The sequence below is a fragment of the Apium graveolens genome, chromosome 6 (genome assembly GCF_009905375.1).
Source record: "Apium graveolens cultivar Ventura chromosome 6, ASM990537v1, whole genome shotgun sequence".
Taxonomy (NCBI): Eukaryota; Viridiplantae; Streptophyta; class Magnoliopsida; order Apiales; family Apiaceae; genus Apium; species Apium graveolens.
Genome location: NC_133652.1, coordinates 8,486,846 through 8,514,771, shown reverse-complemented (window position 1 = coordinate 8,514,771; position 27,926 = coordinate 8,486,846). Strand labels below are relative to the sequence as shown.

General features: G+C 33.1%; 4 protein-coding genes and 1 long non-coding RNA gene across 5 annotated transcripts; 3 read left to right on the top strand and 2 right to left on the bottom strand.

Moving 5' to 3' along the window:
- Nucleotides 1-3,327: 3,327 nt before the first annotated feature.
- On the top strand, nt 3,328-5,286 carry LOC141664526 (aconitate hydratase, cytoplasmic-like). The gene is made up of 4 exons (XM_074470482.1): nt 3,328-3,499; nt 4,256-4,374; nt 4,873-4,994; nt 5,248-5,286. The coding sequence occupies exons 1-4, from the start codon at nt 3,441-3,443 to the stop codon at nt 5,284-5,286; spliced, it is 339 nt and encodes a 112-aa protein (XP_074326583.1). The 5' UTR covers nt 3,328-3,440.
- Nucleotides 5,287-5,458: 172 nt separating this feature from the next.
- Nucleotides 5,459-6,250, top strand: LOC141664161 (uncharacterized). Its single transcript, XR_012551862.1, has 3 exons — nt 5,459-5,584; nt 5,786-5,876; nt 6,116-6,250. It is a non-coding gene; the product is annotated as an uncharacterized LOC141664161 (long non-coding RNA).
- A 2,295-nt stretch (nt 6,251-8,545) lies between these two features.
- On the top strand, nt 8,546-9,832 carry LOC141664525 (uncharacterized). The gene has a single exon (XM_074470481.1). It carries the CDS (start codon nt 8,546-8,548, stop codon nt 9,830-9,832), a length of 1,287 nt encoding a protein of 428 aa, XP_074326582.1.
- Nucleotides 9,833-22,153: 12,321 nt separating this feature from the next.
- Nucleotides 22,154-24,708, bottom strand: LOC141664523 (uncharacterized). The gene is made up of 5 exons (XM_074470480.1): nt 24,415-24,708; nt 24,119-24,202; nt 23,760-24,019; nt 23,399-23,647; nt 22,154-22,364 (listed from the first exon to the last, which is right to left on the bottom strand). The coding sequence occupies exons 1-5, from the start codon at nt 24,706-24,708 to the stop codon at nt 22,154-22,156; spliced, it is 1,098 nt and encodes a 365-aa protein (XP_074326581.1).
- A 1,683-nt stretch (nt 24,709-26,391) lies between these two features.
- On the bottom strand, nt 26,392-27,396 carry LOC141664522 (uncharacterized). Its single transcript, XM_074470479.1, has 2 exons — nt 27,100-27,396; nt 26,392-27,042 (listed from the first exon to the last, which is right to left on the bottom strand). The coding sequence occupies exons 1-2, from the start codon at nt 27,394-27,396 to the stop codon at nt 26,392-26,394; spliced, it is 948 nt and encodes a 315-aa protein (XP_074326580.1).
- Between the last annotated feature and the right edge of the window lie 530 nt (nt 27,397-27,926).

The following is a 27,926-nucleotide window of genomic DNA, read 5'->3' as shown; positions in this document are numbered from 1 at the left end:
GCGCGGGGACCCGCGCAGGACAAACCGTAAGCCGGATCGAAAAAGTCGAGACATGAAAAATGCTCGGAATATTACAATTAGGTTAGGAAGGAGTTCTCGAAAGAATTTTGGGTTCCAAAAACGTAACAACGGTTGACGTTAGTTGGTTCCCGTTTTTATAAAATATATTTTAATTACCCGGAAAAAGATTTTAGAAATTTCATATGATTCTTATAAATCCATAAACCAACATAAAAATAATTAGGAAGATATGACAATTATCTATATTTTATTTTGGACATATAAGAATTAAAATACTCAATTAATATTATTTTTGAATATTCAAGTACAGATAACACTTAACAATTAGCTCACAGAATAGATACTGAACACACATAATAATTATTTAATAGCAAAATAATTACACGATATGTCCCGGATATTACACTAATTTACAGATATAAGTCATAATAACGATATTAGGATTTAGTTAACATTATTTACGAATGTTAATAGTGCTACTTTTCAGATATAACTCGTTATAACTCGTTAAAATAAAACACTTGTAACATTCAGACAACCGTTATCGAGATTTATAATCTGTTGTAAAATTTATAATACTACAACAATCTTAAATAAAAAACCGTTGTAGAATTCCAACAACGGTATTTCCGAAAAAACACTTATGTAAAGTAACTTACCACAACATGATTTTAGAAAAAACCGTTGTCTATACTTTTACTAGTTTTTAAAAAAATTTCGGAATAATTATATGCCACCGTTTATTAATTTATACGAGTAACCGATAACTTACACCAAATTAATTTGTATTTATTAAGATTTGAAATCATCTTTTTCATAGATTTTTTGAATTCTTTTACCTATTCGGATTAGACGTTACACGAATATTAATAGCGTCAACTAGATTATCACATTGATGAGGACATAACATGTAGATTAAGTTAAAAATATAACTCGTAATATCTATTTGTTGTATTTGTAGACTTCATACAGACGTTAATGGCGTTAACTTACGAATATTACTCATAACAACATAAAGCAGCACATAATCTATATACTAACTTACAGATATAAGTCATAGTAATGATATCCAGATTTCGTTGACATTATATACGAATGTTAATAGTGCTACTTTTCAGATATAACTCGTTATAATATTATTCGGCGTATCATATGTGTGCTAACCTACAAATATACCTAATAATTACACTTCAAATTTACATTGTTAATTGTTCAATTCAAACAAGTGTTTTTCGAAAAAGCACGTTGTATTAATCTACCTTATACAAGTATTTTTAAAATAAAACACTTGTAACATTCAGACAACCGTTATCGATATTTATAATCTGTTGTAAAATTTATAATACTACAACAATCTTAGAGAAAAAACCGTTGTAGAATTCCAACAACGGTATTTCCTAAAATACACTTATGTAAAGTAACTTACCACAACATGATTTTAGAAAAAACCGTTGTCTATACTTTTACTAGTTTTTAAAAAAAAATCGGAATAATTATATGCCACCGTTTATTAATTTATACGAGTAACCGATAACTTACACCAAATTGATTTGTGTTTATTAAGATTTGAAATCATCTTTTTCATAGATTTTTGAATTCTTTTACCTATTTGGATTAGACGTTACACGAATATTAATAGCGTCAACTAGATTATCATATTGATGAGGACATAACATGTAGATTAAGTTAAAAATATAACTCGTAATATCTATTTATTGGTTTTATAGACTTCATACAGACGTTAATGGCGTTAACTTACTAATATTACTCATAATAACATATAATAAAAAATAGTTTCATACATATTAAATTGTTGTACGGATATTGATATATATTGATTTTATTCATGTAAAAAAATAATTTAAATTTTTTAAATATATCTTGCATGAAATTATAACAAAAATGTAGTCGAAGGCGTACTTTCTCAAACAAGGTTCCTTCACGATATATCGATTTACAGGATTATTTTTTTAAAATGATTTTTCGACGATCCAACCGTATGGATATTAAGATATATCGATTTTAGTCATAACAAAAAATTATTAAAAAATTTGAAATTCATTTTGCATGTCAGGATTAGAAAAATCTGGTAAAAGTACCCCTCCCCGACAACAAGACTCGTTCCCGATTTACAGGATTAATTTTTTAAAATGATTTTTCGACGATCCAACCGTACGGATGTTAAGATATATCGATTTTAGTCATAAGAACAAATTATGAAAAAAATTTGAAAATCATTTTGCATGTCAGGATTAGAAAAATCTGGTAAAAGTACCCCTCCCGACAACGAGACTCGTTCCCGATTTACAGGATTAATTTTTTAAAATGATTTTTCGACGATCAAACCGTACGGATGTTAAAAATTCATCTTGCATGTCAGGATTAGAAAAATCTGGTAAAAGTACTCCTCCTGACAACGAGACTCGTTCCCGATTTACAAGATTAATTTTTAAAATGATTTTTTTGACGATCCAACCGTACGGATGTTAGGATATATCAGTTTTAGTCATATGAAAAAATTATTAAAAAATTTAAAATTCATTTTTCATGTCAGGATTAGAAAAATCCGGTAAAAGTATCCTTCTCGACAACGAATATAAAAATATATTAGCTTTTGTCATATTAAAATATTAAAAACATTCAAATTTATTTTATATTATTTTATAAAAATAATTTCTTAAATCTATTTATAAAAAATTTATAAATATACAATATTTATTTATCTAGTTTTCTTGTTATAATTGTTTCCCTCCTTCAACTTTTCATTTCCCCTTCTTTTCTTTTCAATACCCGCTTCCCCCTCCCCCTCCCATGCCCCATTTCATCTCCTTCTCTGTAAACATAAAACACCAAAGTGCACAAATCTAAATCTCTCTCTCTCTCCCTCCTAACACTCTCAATCCACCTCTATTTCAAACACTAATTACGCTCTGAATGACGAATTAACTTCATAGTCGTCCGCTGTTTGTGCTTCCATTTCCGATCCGAAGGATCTCAGCTGCTTGAATTGAGTTAGGTTTCATGATTTTTCGTGTTTTCACTTTTTTGAATTTTGGGTTTTAGATGTGTTTGTAAAATCTTTCTGTTATTTTGGGGATTTGTATGTGTGGTGTGAATTTTGTGGTCCTATTGAGTTTTGATTTAGGTTATGGTCTCTCCCCTTCCCTCTCTCCCTCTCTTTATCCCCCTCTACTCTCCTTGTTATGAAAAATCTATACATACATAAATATTTGCTTTGATTTGAGCCTCCTTTGATTGATTTGTATGTTTCTTTAATGGAGTATGGTTCCGTTTTGGGTTTCAATTCGACTTCAATTTGGGGTTTTAGTTCGTGTTCAAAACTAAGGCTTTAGGGCTTATTTGTGGATTCAATGGAAGGTGCTTGTCTTTAATTTTGTGGATACAAGTAAGTAAAGGGGATGTGGAGGGGAAAATTGAAGCTCAAGAAGAAAATTGAGTGTTTTGATGATTTGTGTAGGTTTGTTTTGTGTGATTTAAGATGTAAGTGATTTTTTCTTCTCCCAGTAGGAGTTTTGTGGGTGTGTCTGTTATGACTTGCTTGAATGTTATATGATAGTTTCCGTAACATCTCTGTATAAGGTATTATCCATCTGGACTGTGTAATGATTTTAGGATTCCCACCATTCTACATGAAATACAAATATGTGATTAGCTAAGAACTAACACAGTTACACAGCTAAGAGTTGTACAAACACATCGAATCCTAGTGTCATGCTTGGAGCTGGTCTTGTTGCAAAGAAGGCCTGTGAGCTAGGACTGGAGGTATATTATACCTGTCAATTACAGTAACCTCTTTAAAATAATAGGTTCGGGACCAAGGAAATGAATTTCTTTATTGGGCGTAAAAATACAATATTTCCATTATGTTGGTTTCCGGAGAAAAATATTATTTTTTAGGGAGGTTATTATTTTATCGATTAATACTTGATCAAGGTTCATCTGTACTCACTTATATTGGGTAAACAGAGAGTTTATAGTTATTTCCTCAATACATTGTTCAGTGTTTTTGGAGTGGTAGGACTCTGCCTTGTAATATTCATATAAATTGTATCTGCAAACAAGTTAAGCCATGGGTGAAAACAAGTCTTGCACCAGGGTCTGGAGTTGTTAGCAAGTACTTGTTTCAAAGGTATTACAATTATTCTGTAAAAGAGTGTATTTCTGACTGATAATAAATTCCCAGCTTTGAATTGTTTACCTTTCCGTGTTTTAGTGGCCTGCAAGAGTACTTGAACCAGCACGGCTTCAACATTGTTGGGTATGGTTGTACGACATGCATAGGAAACTCTGGGGACCTTCATGAATCAGTTACTGCTGTAATTACAGACAATGGTATTGTCTTCTTTTTTCTGATATTTCATTCAATGCCTCCACTAAAATTAAGAAATGTCAGGGTGCTTTCCATCAATATTTTGCCTCCCACTGCTCTGTTCCACTGGTATATTGGTCTTAAGATTTTGATTATTAAAACAATTTTCATATCACCCCATGGTGAAATTATCACTTGTATTGTATCTTATATTGTGGTCAAGAGGCTATATTTGTGAAAACATACGGAATTTAAGATTTTATCATCTTTTTACAAGGGAGTATCATTTTTTATTTCACATCAAGATTGATTATGTTACTATGGATGAATTAGAAGATAATACAACCTGTATTTTAAATATAAGTTACCCTTTTAAACGGCAAAAAAGTATTATACATTGTCCTGAATGAAGGCAACAGTTGTGTGTTGTTAGCTGTCTTGATTTACCTTCTTTTCTTCCATTTTTGTGGACCAGACAATAATCGCTGTACACCTATACTCTGTATATGTATGCTTTCCAGACATTGTAGCTGCAGCTGTTCTTTCCGGAAATAGAAACTTCGAAGGACGTGTTCACTCACTAACAAGAGCCAATTATCTTGCTTCGCCTCCATTAGTTGTGGCTTATGCACTAGCCGACACAGTATGCTTCCTTACTTTTTACTTTAATATTATTTGTTTTTCCCCATCTAAAATCTGATTAATAATATGCATGGGAGGGTTCTGCTAAGCTTTTTATGCTAAAAGATGAAGAGCTTTCAAGCTACCATGTTATGTCATTTTTTCAAATAGCCATATTATTGTCTTTTTCATTATGCGGGGTTTTTGGAGCTGGGGGATTATGTATTATATTTAGTCAGGGCTTTCCTTTTCGTTGTCTAAACTTCTGATTCCAGCTCAATGCGATGAGCTTACTGTTGACATTGTCCAGCTGACACATACCTTCTGTACATTCTTCTTGTTTGTTATATTAAGCTAGGCCATTTTGTATAGCTATCTGATATTGAATATAAAAATTTAATGTTATGATCAAGAAATTCTTATCATTATATACAATTGCTAAAGTATTATCAAATTTAATGTTATGTTTCCTTGCCCAGATGGAAGGCTTTGCTCTATACAGAAGATACATATCCCAGTTCAAGAAGATGCTCAATATCATTTCCCGAAAGTTTGTCAGTGCACTTGAACAACGACCAGATCTAGCCAATGTAGTCATGAACACTTCTTCCTGTATGCCTGCCTTCCTTCTGTCCACACAAAATTGCAAATATGAGTTCAATTTTCAGCACAAATATTATGTTTTCACTTGAGAAATTGTCCTTAACATGCTAAACTAGGTATGTTTCTAAGCTTACACAAGATAAAATTTGTTCTAGTTAACTAGGTTGAATATCTTTTATTAAAAAGTGTGTTGATAGTCATATAATGCAGGTGAGAGGGGAAAGGGATAAATTCAGCAGGTGATCTGTTGATAGTCCTGACCAGCAGAGTTGCTACCATCCACATGTACAGAAAAAACCAGGTGCCAAGTTCTATTTTTCTTAAAACTTATAGATTTTAAATCTCTCTCAAATTACTCTTTCTTACTTAAAAAAATCTAGTGTACATCCCTTTATGATATCTAACAGTATCTAGTGTACATTTAGGTCAATCACATCCAAAAGTTTGTGACAAGGATAAATGATTTTCTATGTAATTATGTTGTAATTATGTAATTATGTAATTATGTTGTCGATTTATTATGAAGATTGTTTTCTCCAGATTGGGAAATTGCCTATCACATGCTGTAATGATATTGCAAGGACAACATAGCTCTTGCGGAAGACGTGAAGAGAAGCTGAAAATCCTTGTAGACTCTATATTTTCTTTAATTTGTAGTAGAAATCTTAGACTCATGAAGGCAATGATATCAATATGCTTTTAGCTTTTGTATAACTATGTTGCTGTGATTTTCGATCATGGATTAACTTTAGAACTTTTGTTTAGATTTGCAAAGTTAATTTCATTTGATTACTTGTTATATTTTGCGTAAGACAACGCTTTTAACAACCAAGCTTCATTAAAATATCATGTCTTTAATACTAAAACAATGCTTTCGAACACAAAACTTTGGTGCAAAATTAACTCTCACAACACTAGTAAACCATTGTCTATATAATATTAAGATATTGTATCAAAGGTATTCATGCAATACGTTTGGACAAATAAACAGTTGTATGTATCTGATCATGATATACATTAAAATCCAAAACTGTTGTGTGTAGAAATTTATTACAATAGTTCTACGAGCTCAATTTCATTTTTGTTGTCTATCTGAATACACAACAACGTTTATACAACAATAAGTGTTGTAGGATTGGTTTTAATGTTATACCTTACACAACGGTTTTCTGAGTTTGTGAGAACCCTTGAGTAATGTCACTTGTTACGACGAAAACAAGTAAAAAACGTTGTCTTTTCTGGATGTAATACAACGGGCTTAATCCATAATCATTGTCTGTATAATCTCAGACAATGTTTTTTAGCCATTGTCTCATCCAACTAACAGACGGCGGCTAAATAGTGAACGGAAAAATAGGGTATCAGACAACGGACATAAACCGTTGTTGAAGCTTGTTTTCCTTGTAGTGGGATCTATATCATTTATTTTGTTGTATGAGGCTATTTTTGTGGCTTGATATTAATTTACAACTTTGTATGTAGATCGGAACATATTCTTGTTTAGTTTCGGTAAATTTAAGATATGGGCATATATCTTTGTTTCCACTTGTTTGTCCTCTATTACCTGAGTCTTAGAGGACCGATTACTTAACATATATTTATATCATTTATTAGTTGTACAAACTTCTCTTTAAGTTTTGACCTGTTTATCACTAGCTAACTTAATGTTTTAGAGGGACTCTTTACTTAACATATGTCTATATCATTTATTCTGTTGTACAAACTTCTAACGTTGTTTTACTTGATTTGCTTGTGTATAGGTTGTTTTACTTGAGTTGCTTGTGTATAGATTGTATCTCATAGATATAATTTGAGATATTATTCTTGTTGAATAAGCTGTGTATTTGAAATTTACCTCTTTGTATGTGATAGATGTGGATAAGTTCTTGTCCGATTTTTTTAATTTCGAGATGTGGGTATCTATCTTTGTATACACCCGGTTATGCACCCTGAGGATATTTGTATCATTTATTGATCTGTTGTATATGCGTTCTCTTGTTTCTTTACTTGAGTTGTTTATGTAAACATTAATGTATATTTTTACTTGGAAATACAATTTAATATTTCTTCTTTTGTTGAATAAGCTGTAAATATGAATTGGCCTCTTTGTATTAGAGATATATTGCTAAATTCTTGTTTTTGGATGGTCAGTTTGTGAAATGTTATGGTATTGTGTCATTATTCTCCATGTATGTGTTCCCGGTTTATATATGTCATTTTTTGTAATCACAACTCATATAGGCATGGCTAAAAGTAAAGTAACAATGATTGAAACTAGTTTTGTTAGCATTTTAAAGTGATTGGTAAGAAATTTCAGTATTTGAACCTGTTGAACCTTAAATTTGGATTCAAATTTACTGTATTTCTTTTTTCAATTTGTTAACCGTAATTTAGAGTTCAAATATTGAAGTTCCTTACCTATCATTTTAAAGTCCTATAAACTAGTTTCAATTGTTGTTAATTTAGTTTTACCCTTACTTGTATGAATTAAATATTGACATAAATAAACCAGTAACACATACATGGAGAATAAAAATGATACCAACCTGAACATTTCATGAACTGACAATCAAACAGAAAGAAATATGAAAAAAATTACACAAATAGTTATAAATGCAGCGACTGAGATGTAACACAATCAAGCTTCCTTGTTTGAATGCAACTTAGCTATGTTCTTACATCTCATGCTACTTTTGTTGTAGTTCTATTTTTCTTGGCTTAATTAGGTGTTCCTTCTATGTTCTTACATTTATTTCTCTTCAATCAGTGAAAATGGATCCGAAGTCTAAAAAGCAATTAGACTATGAAGGTGATGATCACTATGATGAGCTCTATGATGATCTCAATATTGTAGAGGGATTTAAGTTTCAGTTGTCTGAGGCACAAGGTCCTTCTGCTAGTGGTGCAGATAATGAAGTGATTGACGAAGATGATATGTAGGATGAACTTTACGGTGACCTCAATATTGATATGGGATTTCTTCAGCTTCATCTGTCTAAGGCGCCAGGTCCATCTGCTAATGGTGCAGTGAATACTGGCATTGACCCTTCTGATACGTTGTGTAAAGTTGTTGATCAGTATGTGACTTCCCTTAATCCTAACACAAGTATTCCACAGATGTCACATTATATTTCAAATGATAATGTAAATGTGACTCACCAATTTATATCCAATGATAACCCAATTAGGCCAACTGGAGAAAATGGTGCGACTATTCTCCTTGTTGGAGAGTTACTTTGGTGGACTACTGATACAGAAATCGAAAGTGTCGCATCTAAATATGGGACGCTTAAAGAGATTAAGTTCTTCGATGAGAAAGCTAATGGTAAGTCCAGAGGATATTGTCAGGTTGAGTTTTATGACTCGGTTGCTGCAGCCTTGTTCAAAGAAGGAATGAACGGATATATTTTTAAAGGGAGAGCTTGCACGGTAGAATTTGCTTCCTCGGATGCTTTATGGAAGATGGCTGTTTCTTATATGAAAAAGAAAATCCAATTCCAACCTCAATCTCATGAATATGAGCCAGAGAAGAGGCCTATGAATGATAATGCAGAAAGAAGTGGAGCGGGAAGAGGAAGCATCAGGACTGTTAGGGGTAGCAGAGCAAGAAGAAGTGTTATGAGGGTCACAGGTATGCCTGGTGGTCGAGGACCTGGTTATGGAGATTTTACAGGTCCTGCTATTGAATATCGTTGTGTCTCTCATCATGTCGATTCCTGTATATTTGGCAAGGGAATGTCTGCTAATAGAATGGGGATGATGGGGAGTGCTCGAATGGAGGGACCTCATTCAGGAATGTGGAATGATGGTATACGGGGAGGGGAGGAACACTACCAAAGACCAAGAGAGTGGAGTTATGGTGGTAAAGAAGGGGGTTCTGAGTATAAATACGGAGAGGGCCATTACAAATTTTCAGAGTCATATGGTGCCTCGCGTGAGAAAGATCGAGAATCTGAACGTGACAGGTCAGATAACTCTAATAAGAGGCATCGTGATGAGAGGGGTCATGGAAGGGACAGGTATGTGAGGAAGAGGTATGATAGGGAGAGTTACCAAAGGGAGAGGTGTGGCAGGGAGAGGAACACCAGAGAGAGGTACCACAGGGACAGGTACGACCGGGAGCACCGATACAGGGAGCACAACCATGATTGGGATCATGGCCGAGCTTTCACAAGATATAGGAGCAGATCACGTTTTAAGAAGGTAAATCATAGATCTCATTCGAGGGGTGCTGTCTATGGAAAAAGGAGCTCGTAGCTTCGGACTCATGCCTTTTGAAATCATATTCTTTCCACTACAAGAAAAACGCAATCAGACAACACCGATTAGACAACACTCGACCAAAAAAGTGTTGCCCGAATTTTTCATACAACAGTTTTTTTGCAACCAAAAAATTGGCGTTGTCTGACGTTGATTACTACAAGCGATAAAAAAATGTTGTCTAGTAAAACAAATCAGACAAGTGTTTTCAAAATTAAGATGTTGTGTGAATGGGAAGGCTTTAGTATTACTACAACGCTTTAAAATCCATTGTCTAGTTGATGGAGACAGACAACCCTTTCTAAGGTGATGTTGTGCAAATGAGTAAAATCGTACAACGATTTTTTAAATCCATTGTCTGAAAATGATTGAGATAATGTCTTATTTAACGGTTGTGGAAATGAGACAAGTATTTTTTTCTACTAGTTAGTTAAGCTCGAATCACACAATGTACATATTAGGTGTTGTCTAAATGATACTTGATAGACAAGTGTTCTACATATATTATATGTCACCTATATCAGACAATAGTCTAATTCTTAAAACCGTTGTCTTTCTTACTAAATTTAAAAACGTGTTGCACAACAAAATATTCAAATAAATCGTTGTCTAGTTTATTACAATAAAAATAGTAATAATTTCAGAAAAAATAATTTCCCAACAATTCATTTTAAATTTTTTAAAAACAAAAAACTCTAATTAATTCCACTTTCATCTAGATTAAATATTTAAATTTTATATTACAAAATAGTTTAATTATCTACTTTATAATTAATAAAAAATTAATCACAAGTGCTTCAAGTTTACATTGTTAATTGTTCAATCCAAACAAGTGTTTTTCGAAAAAGCACGTTATATTAATCTACCTTATACAAGTATTTTTAAAATAAAACACTTGTAATAGTTAGACAACGGTTATCGATATTTATAATCTGTTGTAAAATATGTAATACTACAACAATCTTAAAGAAAAAACTGTTGTAGAATTCCAACAACGACATTTCCTAAAAAACACTTATGTAAAGTAACTTACCACAACATGATTTTAGAAAAAAACATTGTCTATATTTTTACTAGTTTTAAATTTTTTTCAGAAAATTTATATGCCACCGTTAATTAATTTATACGAGTAACCAATAACTTACACTAAATTAATTTGTGTGTATTAAGATTTCAAATATACCTAATAATTACAACCTACTAATAACATAATACCGATAACGTGTATCAGATCGTTAATAACGTTAAATAATAAATATTTTTGAATAAATAAGCTAAAAAATGGGCACATTTTTACAACGGTTTTCTTTCTTAGACGTTGTCGTATAAAACTATGCACAACAGGTTTTTTTAAAAATACCATTGTGTGATCCAACAACGGTTTTTTTCTTGAAAACCGTTATTGACATTGTTTTTAAATAACCTTTTTTGGTTATAAACCGTTGTATGAATTTGGCACTATTTATTTGGTTGATATTACATCCGACAATTGTTTTATATTAAAAACTGTTGTATGACTTTTGTCAAGACAACACATTTTAAATTTCAGACAATAATTTTTAATGCCATATATTTTTTTGACTTTATTAATATATATTCCTTAAACTGTTGATGTTAATATATATTGTTTTTATTCACTTAAAAAATATTTTAAAATTTTCAAATATATCTTGCTTGAAATTATACCGAAAATGTAATTAAAGTGGTAGTTCCTAAATATTAAAAAAAATACCCCTCCCGACAACGAGACTCGTTCCCGATTTACATGATTAATTTTTAAAATAATTTTCTCGACGATCCAACCAGTGTTGCTTGTGATGAGGTGGCACCATGTGATTGGTGAAAAAACATTCACTTGGATTGTTGAGTTGGTGTAATTAGAGCCGTTGATTAAAAGTAGATTTAATATCAGGCTTAAGATTTAAAAAAGTTGATCATCTAAGACAACGGTTTTTTTCAAAAAAACTGTTGTCACAATTTATTTCAGACAAGACTTTTTCATAAAAAACCGTTGGGTGTTGCCTCGTACTAGATTTTTTTCATACCTGATGAAAAAGATAAATTTTTTTAATGATTTTTTAGAGGATCCAACCGTACGGATGTTAAGAATTACTCATTTTAGTCACATGAAAAAAGTATTAAAAAATTTGAAATTCATCTCGAATGTCAGGATTAGAAAAATCTGGTAAAAGTACCACTCCCAACAACGAGACTCGTTCCCGATTTACATGATTAATTTTTTAAAATGTTTTTTCGACGATCCAACCGTACGGATGTTAAGATATATCGATTTTAGTCATAAGAACAAATTATTAAAAAATTTGAATTTCATTTCGCATGCCAGGATTACAAAAATCTGGTAAAAGTACCCCTCCCGACAACAAGACTCATTCCCGATTTACAGGATTAATTTTTTGAAATGATTTTTCGACGATCCAACCGTACGGATGTTAGGATATATTGATTTTAGTCATAAGAAAAAATTATTAAAAAATTTGAAATTCATCTCGAATGTCAGGATTAGAAAAATCTGGTAAAAGTACCTCTCCCAACAATGAGACTCGTTCCCGATTTACATGATTAATTTTTTAAAATATTTTTTCGACGATCCAACCGTACAGATGTTAAGATATATCGATTTTAGTCATAAGAACAAATTATTAAAAAATTTGAAATTCATTTTGCATGCCAGGATTAGAAAAATCTGGTAAAAGTACCCCTCCCGACAACGAGACTCGTTCCCGATTTACAGGATTATTTTTTTGAAATGATTTTTCGACGATCCAAACGTACGGATGTTAGGATATATCGATTTTAGTCATAAGAAAAAATTATTAAAAAATTTGAAATTCATTTTGCATGCCAGGATTAGAAAAATCTGGTAAAAGTACCCCTCCCGACAACAAGACTCGTTCCCGATTTACAGGATTAATTTTTTAAAATGATTTTTCGACGATCCAACCGTACGGATGTTAAGATATATCGATTTTAGTCATAAAAATAAATTATTAAAACATTTGAAATTCATTTTGCATGCCAGGATTAGAAAAATCTGGTAAAAGTACCCCTCCCGACAACGAGACTCGTTCCCGATTTACAGGATTAATTTTTTAAAATGATTTTTCGACGATCCAACCGTACGGATGTTAGGATATATCGATTTTAGTCATAAGAAAAAATTATTAAAAAATTTAAAATTCATTTTGCATGCCAGGATTAGAAAAATCTGGTAAAAGTACCCCTCCCGACAACGAGACTCCTTCCCGATTTACAGGATTAATTTTTTAAAATGATTTTTCGGAGATCCAACCGTACGGATGTTAAGATATATCGATTTTAGTAATAAGAAAAAATTATTAAAAAATTTGAAATTCATTTTGCATGCCAGGATTAGAAAAATCGGGTAAAAGTACCCCTCCCGACAACGAGACTCGTTCCCGATTTAGAGGATTAATTTTTTAAAATGATTTTTCGACGATCCAACCGTACGGATGTTAAGATATATCGATTTTAGTCATAAGAATAAATTATTAAAACATTTGAAATTCATTTTGCATGCCAGGATTAGAAAAATCTGGTAAAAGTACCCCTCCCGACAATGAGACTCGTTACCGATTTATAGGATTAATTTTTTAAAATGATTTTTCGACGATCCAACCGTACGGATGTTAGGATATATCGATTTTAGTCATAAGAAAAAATTATTAAAAAATTTAAAATCCATTTTGCATGCCAGGATTAGAAAAATCTGGTAAAATTACCCCTCCCGACAACGAGACTCGTTCCCGATTTACAGGATTAATTTTTTAAAATGATTTTTCGGTGATCCAACCGTACGGATGTTAAGATATATCGATTTTAGTCATAAGAAAAAATTATTAAAAAATTTGAAATTCATTTTGCATGCCAGGATTAGAAAAATCGGGTAAAAGTACCCCTCCCGATAACGAGACTCGTTCCCGATTTACAGGATTAATTTTTTAAAATGATTTTTCGACGATCCAACCATACGGATGTTAAGATATATCGATTTTAGTCATAACAAAAAATTATTAAAAAATTTGAAATTCATTTTGCATGCCAGGATTAGAAAAATCTTGTAAAAGTACCCCTCCCGACAACGAGACTCATTCCCGATTTACAGGATTAATTTTTTAAAATAATTTTTCGGCGATCTAACCGTACGGATGTTAAGATATATCGATTTTAGTCATAAGAAAAAATTATTAAAACATTTGAAATTCATTTTGCATGCCAGGATTAGAAAAATCGGGTAAAAGTACCCTTCCGACAACGAGACTCGTTCCAGATTTACAAGATTAATTTTTAAAATGATTTTTTCGACGATCCAACCGTGCGGATGTTAAGATATATCAATTTTAGTCATATGAAAAATAAGTCTCTTTCTTGATTAAATAATTACTTTCTTAAAAAATGGTTTTAGGATCATTTTGCATAATATTAATATATATTAACGTTAGTTATATAGAAAAATAATTGAATTTTTTTCAAATTTGTTTCAAATAATTTTATATAAAAAATTATGTGAAATTATTTAAAATAAATATTATTCTATTAATATAAAGTAAAATAAAGATAAGTATTTAATTATAATATATAAATAAATAAATAGGAATAGAAAAATTTGGTAAAAGCGCGACTTCTGAACACGAGACTCATCCCCGATTAACTAAATAAAATTTTTAAATGATTTTTTCGACGATCCAGCCGTACTGATGTGTACATAAATTATTATTTTTTTGCTAAATGATACATAAATTCATTTAATTCATATAAAAAAGTATTAAAAAATTTCAAATTTATCTTGAATGTCAAGATTAGAAAAATCTGGTAAAAACACTACTTCTGAATATGAGACTCGTACGATAAATTTTTTAAATGATTTTTTCAATGATACAAGATGTTTAGATATACTCATTTCATTCATATTAAAAATTATTAAAAAATTTCAAATTTATCTTGAATGAAAGGAATATAAAAATCTTGTAAAAGCAGTACTTTTGAACACCATACTCATCCCCGATTAACGCTCCAATGGTACTCATGTAGTGATTTTATTTATTTAAAAGTATTTTAAAATTTTTACGTTACACCTGAACAACAAAAAAATCTAGTAGGAGCACTATTTTTTTAAATGAGATTGCTTAAATGTGCCTAATATTAAGATCTTGAAATTAATTTTAATTCTGTTTCATAAACATATAATAAAAATAACTAAATTTTCTAACAATACATGTAATCAAAAATTATTATTTTTTTCCTTTATCACCTAAATTTAAAGTTTTTATTTAGTAAATTATTTTAAATTCCCTCGTATTGTTTCATCCCCCTTTGTCAATATTTCAGTTCCCCCTTAAATTACAAATCCCCCTTTTATCTCTCACAAACACTACCGCCATAACCCTAAATATGGGCCGCTCTATCTTTTTCTCTCATAGCTGCTCTTTCCCTCTCCCAGCCTCTCCCCTAACTCCTCTATCTCCCATTTTTCTCCACCTCAATATGTCACCGTCTTTGCTATTAGAACCCTATTTTATCCATGTCAAATTTTCTCTAAACTCTCATCTCTTTCAATTCAAATTGAAAACCATGTCTCTTAAGGAATAACCCCAACTTAATTTATTCAAAAGCTAGATTCTCAAACACAAACCATTGTTCGATTTGTTAAGCGAAAGGTATTTACTTGTCTTGTTTTTTTTGTTTTTTGTTTACCTTGTATTGAATTCTTATATATTGAATTTGGGGGTTTTTATTGGTGTGTGTTTTAATTAGTTAAAAACCGATTTCTGTTGTATATTTTTCCTTTTTCCTTTATGGTTAGCGAGCTCTGTTTTATCTCTCACCCTGTTCTTTTAGCTTGTATTTGTAGGTCGATAGATGAATACAAATTACTGTAATTTACGGAGTAGCTGATTCCTCTATAATGTTCCAAGTTGTATCCACCAGATATACTGATTCTAGTACGGTGCAAATTGCTATTGGTGACAAGTTACCTACAATCCTCTTTTTTTACACTAAATATACTAGAACACAAGAAGAAAATCCGAACATATATTTACTTAGATAATACTTAACATTGTAAATTAATGGGTTTAAATATGTACTGAATCGGACATAAACAAAATCATAATCAAAGTATATTAAGTACCAAGAAAAATGTTAAGTATATTAAAGTGTTTTTTTGTTTTTTTGCACGTTCTAGCTAGTTGAAGTATAATGTAGTTCAATAATTTGGAAACTCTCGACGGGCCTTATGTTCCCAATGCTCTTGAGTTTGTGGTTTTATTACAATTTCTTAACTTTTTATGCTTTTTTCATGGTTGAGTTGGTAAACTAAATTAAAGCAACAGAGAAGCAAAATAATGTCTCATTGAGTGTATAATTAAGATTTGAACATGATTTGATTGAGTTCTTCATTATAGCATTTACTTGATCTGAATTTAAGGGTTAAACATCATAAATAGCTTTATGTTTTTCATTAAAATATGAAATTGCTACCTTTTTTCTAGAATCAAATTATTATGTGTTGCATAAATTTTTTAGAAAAAGAACACTTGGTAGATTATAATTCAATTTGATACGAGAAGCTTGGAATTTTATTTTATCAGACCATGTATTGGTATAACATTGAATTATTTTTGAAACTTTTAATAGTGACACTAGTTAAGACTTAAGACTTCCACCTTATGTAATTGAAGTGTTGGCTTAATTGCAACTCTTTACAATTTTGCTTAGGTTTTCAATTGGTTAATCTTGTAAGATGCTAAACTTGCAAATCGTAGACTTGTCACACCGTAGTTTCTATGCTTAGAAGTATATTTAATTGACTTTGATAAATAATTTTTTTAAGTGGCCACAATATGTAGGTCGTTTACTTATATGTAGTAAGTACTAGGTATGTAAATTTATCCTTCTTTAGTTTTCTAGTTAGTTCTAACTGTTTGATGTTTTGATAGAAGTATTAGTACTAAGTTCTGTCCATTTCATTTTTTTTTATTTCTTATGCAGGCTACTTGGGTAGGCCACAAAACTGCACCTCTTTCATGGACTAATCCAAATAAGTTCTTCAAGTTTCACAGAATTATTGCCAAAGATATTTGTGTTTATATTCATCTTGAAGAGATAATGACATGGTAGTGCTGATGCTAATGTCCATAGTGATGAAGATATTGATTAATTTCATTCCTAGCTAGGTCCATCTCACATTTAGAATTTTAGACTAGTTGACTTGATGTGATATAAATATTCTTAATGACAATCTTTATGTCCACTTGGAAATGATCGTATTTTGTGAACGTCTTCTTTTTTTTGTCTGAACTTCTTGTATATTTGTTGGTTGTAATGGTGAATATTGATCGCTTGTGTAATGGTTTATTTATTGTATATGGGGGATATTATTTGTAATGGTTGACAATAGTTTGGAATTGAAAAAACCGTTGTGTGTGAACCCTATCAGACAATACTTTTGGTACATAAAGTTTACAAAAAAAATTGTGTATTTAACAATAAATCAACGCTTTTTAAATTGAAACCTTAGTGCAAAGTTAACTTATACAACACCAATATACCATTGTCTATAAAATGTTAAAACCTTGTATAAAAGGTATTTATACAACATGTGGGACAAGCAAACGGTTGTCTGTAGAAGTTTATTCCGTCCATCCAGGAAATAGAACTGTCGTCTATAGACCATTATTACGAGAGTTCTCTTAGCTTATTTTTGTTGTGTGTCACGGTACACAACAATAGTTTTATGATACAAAGGTGTTGTCTGTACGATACTACTACAAGAGCAAATTGGGAACAAGTATGTTGCGTTTAAGGGTGAAGAACAACATTTATATGATAATAACTATTGTATGATTGGTTTAAATGTTTTATTTTAAGTGATAGCCTACACAACAGTTTTCTCTGTTGCTCTGAACACTTGAGTAATATCTTTTAATACAACAGAAATAAGCAAAAGATGTTGTCTTTTCTGGATGTAATACGACGGGATTAATCCTCAGTCGTTGTCTGTATAATCTCATACAACATTTTATACCCGTTGTTTGATCCAACTAACAGACGGCGCCTCAATAGTCAACGGGAAAATAGGGTATCGGACAACGGGCATAAACCGTTGTGTACGCCTGTTTTCCTTGTAGTGTTCTTTAACTCTCCAAAGAGTGCTTCACCTAAAAATTTGTACTAGCTAAATACATTGTAAACTCAGGTTTCTCTCGAAATATTTGCTTTAAATACATTATAAACTTTGTGTTTTTATCAGAGTATTTTCTTTTAAATACCTAATTTTAGTGTTTGCCCCATTGATAATTAATTACCTTCAATGCATTATCCTCACTTTCGAGGTTATGACGTACATGGCAATGTTTCCCTATTCTGCTATATGTGTATATCCATGTATGAATCTGATATAAAGTTGTTAACCATTAATATTTGATGTTACTATATTTTGCAAATTTGTCTTGGGGGAGGGGCTAATACCTTATCATGTATGAGTATTGTCACTACTTATTTCCTGTAAGCTCAAAGTTTTTAAATTCTGCAGTTATGATGTAAAGCCAGGGGTAGTAATTTGTAAAGTTTCATGCCTATTAATTTGCTTGTATACTGAGGTACTTAGAAACTAGGTATCTTAGAGGCCTCCAAGCTGGGTGAAAGCCCTTAAGGTGCTGTATGTGAGTATGTGACTGCTCATTTTGTCATTAGGAATCGTTAGGCGAATCAAGGTGTATTTAGTTACAAGAATATTGTTGGGTTGCACTTTATATTTGTAAAGTATTTTCTCGTCCATGGCAAAATTATTTTCTAAAGATCCTCCTCTTATATAGAAGTTATATGTTAAGCTTCTATTTTAGTATTAGTATATTCTGGTCCAAATTCTTGTTGCATTTGTTATGTTCTCCTTTCATGGTACAAATCTGTTGGTGCATAATGTCACCCTGTCATGAGAGAAATTTTAGAGCTGCAGGTGTCTTTAAAGATCTCTTCCTGATTGTGACAGAATATGGATTAGATGTTGTTGGGGTTGTAAGACTTCCAGTTAAAGGTACGAGGAGGTATTACTTAACAAAATAAATTCTAAAAAAGTATTACTTTAAATAGGATGTAGTTTATTGATAATAAATTACCTATAAATAAAGTGAATAAGAAAAATAAAAATATCTCATAAGTAATAAAGCTAAAATCAAAGGACAAAATTTTTATATATTATGATACTTCAATTCAAAACTGAATTAAAACTATAAAATTAGAACCTTGTTATTGTCGGTAGATTAAATTCGATAAATTTAAATTGAAAGAGAAATAAATGTATAATGTACAACAGACAAACAAATGAAATTTATATTTACCAAGCTCGAATAAAGGTCATAAATTGTGGAAAAAAATGTATAGATCTATTATTTTTGTTTATATATTTACAGTTTGAACTTCAATTATTGGATATAAAATCATCGCCTGATTTAAAAATGTTTAAATATCTTGAAAAAAATAAGTAGTTTTTAATATGAGTTCATGCGTAAAATTCATATACACAACTTATTCAATAAAAATAATATATCAAATTATATGTATAATTAAGATACAATCTTTACACAAACAATTCAAGTAAAATGACAACAAAAACATGTACAACAAAATAAATGATATAGATATATGTCAAATAACCACTCGTTCTAAAACATAAAAACCAACCTGTAGTGTCTCTCAAAAGACACCAATTCTAAAAACTACCACAACCCTTAAGGGGAGTTCAGGGTAGTGAGCTTGGTGACGGAAGGGGTGAAAATCAAAGAAGCTGCTGGATAAGGTGTGTGAGGCAAGTGTCACCCAAACCAAGCACACTATAGTCTGCGTACTTGTTCAAAAGGAAATAACCTCATTTTTGTAGTATCCAAATGTAAACTAGACACTATGTATAGATATACGTGAATGAAATTAGAGAGAGTGCAGAGCAAAAACAAACTCACTATATTAGCAACTAAACACATAGACTCCAAGCTACAGACGATAAAAAGAAATAGAGATAAACTACCACTTCCTAATAATGCTCTACTACTCCAGATAAGAAACGACTCTCCTACAAACTCTCCACCTAAACAGAGACTAGTTCACCCCGCTACAAACATGTTAGCCAGCTGTTTATTATCCTGATAAAACAAAAATACAAGCTTAGATTAAATATAGTTTCAACACTCCCCCGTAATCTAAGCTGGTTACTACAGATCCTTCAGGCCAACCAACGTTCACATCCTTTCAAATTTAACCGTGGACATTGGCTTTGTAAGAATGTCTGCTCTTATGCTTAATGATATTCCCTTCTGTGTCCCTTTTCAACTTGAAAACCCATTTAAGTCCCACTGTCTTATATCCTGTTGGCAATTCAACCAACTCCCATGTTTTGTTCCATTCTATCGAGTCAATTTCGTCTTACATTGCTCTCTTCCAACCCTGTTCAGTGGCTGTTGTTAGTGTAGGTGCCCCAGAGGCAATACGTTATTCTTTTAAATCTTTATGTCAGTTGATCATTCAATAAATGTATTTATTATGACCTTAATTACTGCGATATTTTGTTAGCATAATAAATGTCCTTAGAATCATGATACACATTGTATAGTTTAAGTACATGACTTGAACTTGAGATTATATAATATATCATATTCTTAAAGGTCCCTGGTCGAGTATTATTATATAGGACAATAATAATACATAGATAGACTAGTATATTGTTTGACAAGATAACCACATCTTATTGGTTATAAGTATGGGGATACTAAAGTCAATACATAGGTACATGTGAGAGTACATGGTACTGGACAGACCCACAGTGAGATTCTTCATGTTTAATAAAGTCATAAGAAAGACTCACAGTGATAATGGTGTAATGATCCTTTGACTTGAAATCATTATATTTCTATACGAGGATTAATATACTTTGACTACATTAAAAGTTACTTTTGATCGGGTGATGATAAAAGTGGACATCGGGTATATCATGAGTCGTATGAGAAATTTGAATGATAGATAAGGGATTTAACCCTCCTATAATTAGGAGAGATATTATTGGTCTCTTGATTGAGTGAGATTATAAAAGCATGGTCATGCTCAAATAATGATTTGTCTTGATAGTCTACTCATGGATCAAGTAAACCCGGATTAAATGTTCAAGAGGATGACTAAATACATGCCTCGAGTTTAATCTATAATATGTATGGTTAAAGGGATTATATTACACGAAAAACATTAATCACGAAAGGTTTTATCTAATCATGATTTAATTATTGTTTAATTGGGTAACAATGATGTATTACTAGATATCGCTCATTGTTTATAATTTTATTAGAGAATAAAATTATTGCCAATTAAATAATAGCCTATAGGGTCGTACAAATAGAGCACTTAATGGAATAGTTAATTTAAATTATGGATTTAAATTAATTGATGATTATTCGAATTTTATTATAATTAAGTAAGACTTAATTGAGATAATATAAATTCGAATTAAAAGGAATGTTTTTGCCCATAATAATTAAGTATGACTTAATTATTAATTAAATAATAGAAATTCGTTTTTATTATTTAATCCAATACCTACTAGGGTTAGGCTTTGCTTTTATGGGCCTTTTTAATCAGCCATTATAAATAGATAATGATAGGTGAAAGAGGGGGTACGTTTTGGAGAAAACCGTAGCAGCAAAGAGAGGCAGAGGCAATTCGGATCGTCAAGAAGGAGGCTAGTACATCCATTCTGTAGCCAAGTTCGTGAGACGTTCTTGGAGGTGCTCGTGTGGATACCATAGATGTGTTTTTCCGAGAGGTAGACATAAAGCGTGATAGCTAGGATCTTCGTTGAGTTCGTGAAAGTTAAGCTCTTGAAAGGTATGATTCGTTATCTCCATAATTCCTAGTACATCCATTCCGTATCCAACTTCGTGAGACGTTCTTGGAGGTGCTCGTGTGGATATCATAGAGGTGTTTCTCCGAAAGGTAGACACAAAGAGTGATAGCTAGGATCTCCGCTGAGTTCGTGAAAGTTAAGCTCTTGAAAGGTATGATTCGTTATCTCCATAATCTGCCCATAATTATACATGAATCATGTTTTTGGGTTTCGAATTTTTTTTTATTTTATTTAGGTTTATCCACTGCATTTTATGCCTCAGAACCCATCATCTCTTAACTACTTTGTTCATCAATTCCCATGAAAAACAACTCGCTTTCAGCTTCAACTTCCTCTGTTTCATTGTATATATCACCTAGTAATCCAAAATGCCTTGACTGACTACTAACATCACTCTATTGTGTGTTGCTCTCCCTCGTAGCAGACTGAGTACTACCAGACCCTACACTCGGCTGAAAATCTATGGTGTTAGAACCTGTACTCGCACTTGAAACCTGTGGCATACCAGGTATCCCATGGCTAGACCTTGTACTCACATTTGAGGCCTGTGTCGTATCTGGTGCCTCATGGCTCTCAAAATCTTCCGGACTTGACCAACTCGAGCCACTGTTTATCAGAATGAATGTAGCATTTGTCCCTCAATTTTCTTGTTGCCTATTCCATTCCCAAGCCTTTGATTCTGCAAAAACCACATCCCTGCTTACGTGCATACTTCCAGAGACAGGATTGTATAGGCGATAGCCCTTCGTTCCAGGTTCTTTACCCAAATAGATTACTGGCTTAGTTCGATCACTTAAGTTTGTTATGTGCACCTATAGTAGCTTCATATATGCTACACAACAAAATATCTTGATATGTCCTATATCTGGTTTTGTTTTGGTCCACGCCTCATAGGGAGTTTTTTTGAAAGAGCTCTAGTTGGTAATCGATTTAGTACATACACTGCATGACGAGCAGCTTCACCCCAAAATTCTGATGGCACCTGCATTGTTCTCAACATACTACGAGACATTTCAACAACAGTTCTGTTTCTACGCTCTACAACTCCATTTAATTATGGAGTGTAGGGCGTAGTGAAGTGTCGTATAATGCCTTCATTTTCACAAAATTCTATAAACACTTTCGAGGTGAATTCCACTCCTTTATCTGTCCGGAAAATTTTAATCTTTTCTTCTGACTCATTTTCAACCATGACTTTAAATTTCTCGAAAACACATAATGCCTCATCCTTAGTTTTTAACATGTATATCCATATCATGCGAGTGTAATCATCTACGAAGAGGAAAAAATATATGTTTCCTCCTTTAGTCGCTGGTGTGATAGGACCGCACAAATTGCCGTGAATCAATTCTGGAGGTTTTGTTTCTCGAAACTCTGATTGTTTGGGAAAAGATTTTCTTGGGTGTTTTGACATTAAACATCCCTCACAGATCTCCTTTAGTTGAGTAAATTCAAGAAAACCACGTACCATTCCCCTTTCAGACATCATATTCATTGCTTTGTAGTTTACATGGCCAAGACGTGCGTGCCAAAGCCTTGGTAATTCCTCCCGTTTACTCATTAAACACATAGGATCTTGTACGGTCTCAAGAGTAATCTTGTATAGTCTGTTTATTGATCATTGTACCTTCATGACCAACCTTTCTTGACCATCGTATATCCACAAGTAGTCTTCCTTCTGGATTACTTTGTTCCCATTCTCTGAAAGTTGACCAAGTGAGATTATATTGTTACACAAATCCAGAATGAAATACACGTCATGAAACGTTAGTTGTTCACCATTTTTACACTGAAACCCAACTGTTCCCTTTCCTTTTATACTTACAGTCGAACCATCACCAAAACGAACCAGGCCAGTTACTCCGTCATCTAATGTTTTAAATTTCGATCTAAAACCAGACATATGGTTAGATGCCCCGTTATCCAAATACCAAACATTTGAGTCAATTCTTTTCTCAGAATTGTGACAGTCTTGGCACCGTATCCTGTTCATTCAGCAACAGCTGGTTCCTTTCTTTAACCTTGTGTTCAACCAATAGCAATGCTGGCTCATCGTCACCCTGAGCTTGTGTTAGATGTGCTTCAGCTTTAACATCCCTCCTTCTCTCTCGTTTTGGCCTACGGAATTCAGCAGCATAGTGGCCATAGATATTGTAATTGAAACTTTTTATCTCGCTCCTATCTTGTACTGAACGTCCTCCATCATGAGAAGCACCAGCACCTGAGTTTTTAATACCTGAAACAACATCGCCTTTGCTGGTCTTTTTCAGCCATTCTTCCCGTGTAAACAGAAAATATCATTCATTTTTTTCCCATTTTCTCCACTACTCCTTGGTTAACAAAAGTTATTCTCCACCAACTTCGGATTTTCCCCGTAGACATTCTTCATGCGCCTTAAGAGAACCCACTGCTTCTTCTATTGTCATTGTCTCGAGATCTCCAAACTGTTCGACAGTAGCCGTAATATGTAAGAATCTGGACGGAACGGATCATAGCAGTTTCTTCACAACATATGCTTCATCAATAGTTTCTTCCAACGCCCTTATATTAGTGACCAAACCATTCAACTTCATGCAGAAATCATCAATCAGCTCCGAGTCTTTCATGTTTAAGAACTCGAATTCATCTTTTAACGTTGAATCCTTGTTTTCTTAACCCTGTCTGCTCCTAGGCACATCATCTTCACTGCGTCCCAAGCTTCTTTAGCAGTTTTCTTGTCTGCTAAAGATAACAGTACATCCTCGGGGATACCCTGGTATATTGCAACTAACACCATCTTGTCCGTCTTATCCTCAATCGGTTCTTTTGTGTTGATGGGTTCAACCGCTGCCCATATGCCATGCGCCTGCATATATACCTTCATCTTGAGTGCCCAGGCCGTGTAGTTGCTCTTGGTTAACATAGGATAGATTAATCCTACTAAACCATATTTTCTCTTTACTGTCTCCATCGTGCTTGTTTTTGGCATGTACTTTGGCATACAAAATTGAAGCTCTGATACCAAATGTGGTATCCAAATGTAAACCAGACACTTATATGTATAGATATATGTGAATGAAATTAGAGAGAGTGCAGACCAAAAATAAACTCACTGTATTAGAAACTAAACAGATAGACTCCAAGCTACAGACGATAAAAAGAAATATAGATAATCTACCATTTCCTAATAATGCTCTACTACTCCAGATAAGAAAGGACTCTCCTACAAACTCTCCAACTAAACAGAGACTAGTTCAGCCCGCTACAAACATCTTAGCCAGCTGTTTATTTTCCTGATAAAACAAAAAGACAAGCTTAGATTAAATATAGTTTCAACAATTTTTGCATCCTCCCAAAAGGGTGCAACTCTTGAAACAGGCTCTTCTCCAAGAGTATAGAACAAAAGGGATAGGGACACTAGGGTAGGGACACTGACCGAACATAAACCTACATTAAAAAGAATAAGGCTAAACTAATGGGGGAGTCACAAGGTGCACACACAAGTCCAATTACAGTCAAAGACTCAGTTAATACACCTTCTCAAAGTCAGATTGATGTGGCTCCAATAAATGTGGAGCCACAACCAAATTCTCTCACAATTGAAACACCACACACACAAAATTCTCCCACAAATTCTCTAGATGGGGATATGATCAACATATTAATTCCTGATTCTCCATCTCTCAAATTCATGGAGGAGCCAAAATCGCAAGCAAGTGATCATCATCTTATAGATGATTTGTTGGATCACATGCCATTTCTTTCTCAAACTATTGAAGTGTCTGTGCAACAAAACTTAAAATCAATCTCCACAGACTCAACAATAGTTTCAACTCCTATTTTCATTATTTCTTCTTCCTTAACGGATATTCATCAGCCGTTGAGAAGTGATTTTCTTTCAACGGATGTGCTTCACAGCAGTCATCCGTTGATAATTCTAACTACACTTTCAACTGATATTTCACATCCATTGAATGTCACTGTACAACTTGGTATATCTAAATCTATTACAAGTGTAGATGATTTAGTAGTTGTCCAATCACTCTTAGGCTTGAGGGAATGGAGTGAATTGAGTGAGAGCCTCGGTTGCTCCCAAGCAAAAGGAGAGGAAAAGAGTGAACCTATACATGTTATTTCTTCCAGCATGGCTAAAGAGAGTGAACGGAGTCCCACCTTAGATAGTGAAGGTGAGTGTGTGAGGGTGGTGAGTCATGGAGAGCCCTGTATACAAAAAAAGAGAGATTATGAGAGAAAGACAGGTTCAGGAGAGATAAGGTTAAAAGCCATTGCAAGTGAGTCAATGAATGTCAATGAGGTTGAAAGGAAAAGACTATATTAACAAGAATACAAAGTTGTTATAGATTCTATTTTCCTAGATGCTGAGACATTTACTCACCCTTTACAGCCTACCAAATATTGGATGTTCAGGGCAATGAAGAGACTGAAAGGACACTCAATCAATTACACACAACAACATCTATACAAAGGGCTAAGGATGTTTTGTTCTCTCTACTTCCTACAGCCGATGATGTGGACTCAAACTTTGGATCTCATGGTGATTCTGAGTTTGCAAATGATTTTGATGATGAAGCTGGCACCAACTTAGGGGGAGATGAAGGCCCTAGTTCTTCTACATAAACTCCAGAATGGATGCTCAATAAGTATTGCAGCTATCATCAGACAAGAGAATCATGTCGTCTGCACCTTCAGACAAGAGAATCATGTCGTCTGCACCTTCATTATTCATGGCCATTAAGAGTGCAGGTTCTTCGTCATATGTTTGTGTTAGATTGGCTTCTCCACGTTGTATTTTGTCCCTCCTTGGTTTTCTACATTCAATGGCAAAATGACCATAGGCTCCACAGTTGAAATATTTTAGTTTTCCTCTATCAATTCTTCTTCGACCATCCTGATTATCTCTGTCACGGTGGTCATTTCCAACCTGAGACCCACCTCTATTCGACCTTCTCAACCATTCCTCGCGTGTAAGCAGGAGCTTTCCAGTGTTGTTCTCACGCCGTGACCATTCCTCCTCGGTCAAAAGGAGTTGTTGTTCTTCTTTGCTATCACCTTGACTAGATAGTCGTTCCTCGTGAGCTTTTAGCGAGCCTATTACTTCTTCAACCGACATAGTTTCAATATTTCCAAATTGCTCGATAGTTGACGCTATTTGCAGAAATTTGGCAGGCACCGCCCTTAGCAATTTTTTCACAACATATTCTTCTCCAATAGTGTTTCCAAGTGCCCTGATTCTCGCAACCAGGCCATTTAATTTCATGCAGAAATCATCTAATTGATATGTGTCCTTCATATTTAAAGATTCAAATTCAGATTTAAGTGTTTGAGCCTTTGCTTATTTGACCTTTGTAGCCCCTAGTGACACCGTTTTTATTGCCTCCCAGGCGTCCTTTGCGGTTTTCCGTTCTACAAGCGTCAACATCAATTCATCTGGAATACTCGGATAGATCATAGCCAAAGCTCGCTTGTCGATCTTGTCTTCCACAGCAGCCTTTGGATCCTTGGGATCGATTGCTTCCCACACGCTATGTGCTTGCATAAATATCCGCATCTTCATTGCCCTAGCAGTATAATTTGTCTTTGTTAGCATGGGAAAACTCAACCCAATATGTCCTTCCTTGTGCTTGCTCGACTGAGCCATCTTGTATGCCAATGAGATGTGAGTCAGGTAGAAGAAAGAATAGAGTGCTCTGATACCAAATGTAGAGACTAAACTGATTATAGAACACAACTGTAGAGATTTCTGAATAAAAACTTCTATTGGGATTAAAGTGAAATCAGTGCATACCAGAAATTATTAAAAGAGTCTGACTAACGTACTACTACCTAAAACCCAGGTGCACGTCCTACACTATCTCTCAAAATATTTTTTTAAATACATTATAAACTTTGTGTTTTTGTCGGAGTATTTTCTTATAAATAACTAATTTTAGTGTTTGCCCCATTGATAATTTATTACCTTCAATGCATTATCCTCACTTTCGAGGTTATGACGTACATGGTAATGTTTCCTTATTGTGCTATATGTGTATATCCATGTATGAATCTGATGTTAAGTTGTTAACCATTAATAATTGATGTTACTATGTTTTGAAAATTTGTTGGCTTGTATAGGTTTTCGTAAATTTCATCTCTATTCCAACCCTCCAGGTGCAGAAATTGTTTTGGTGA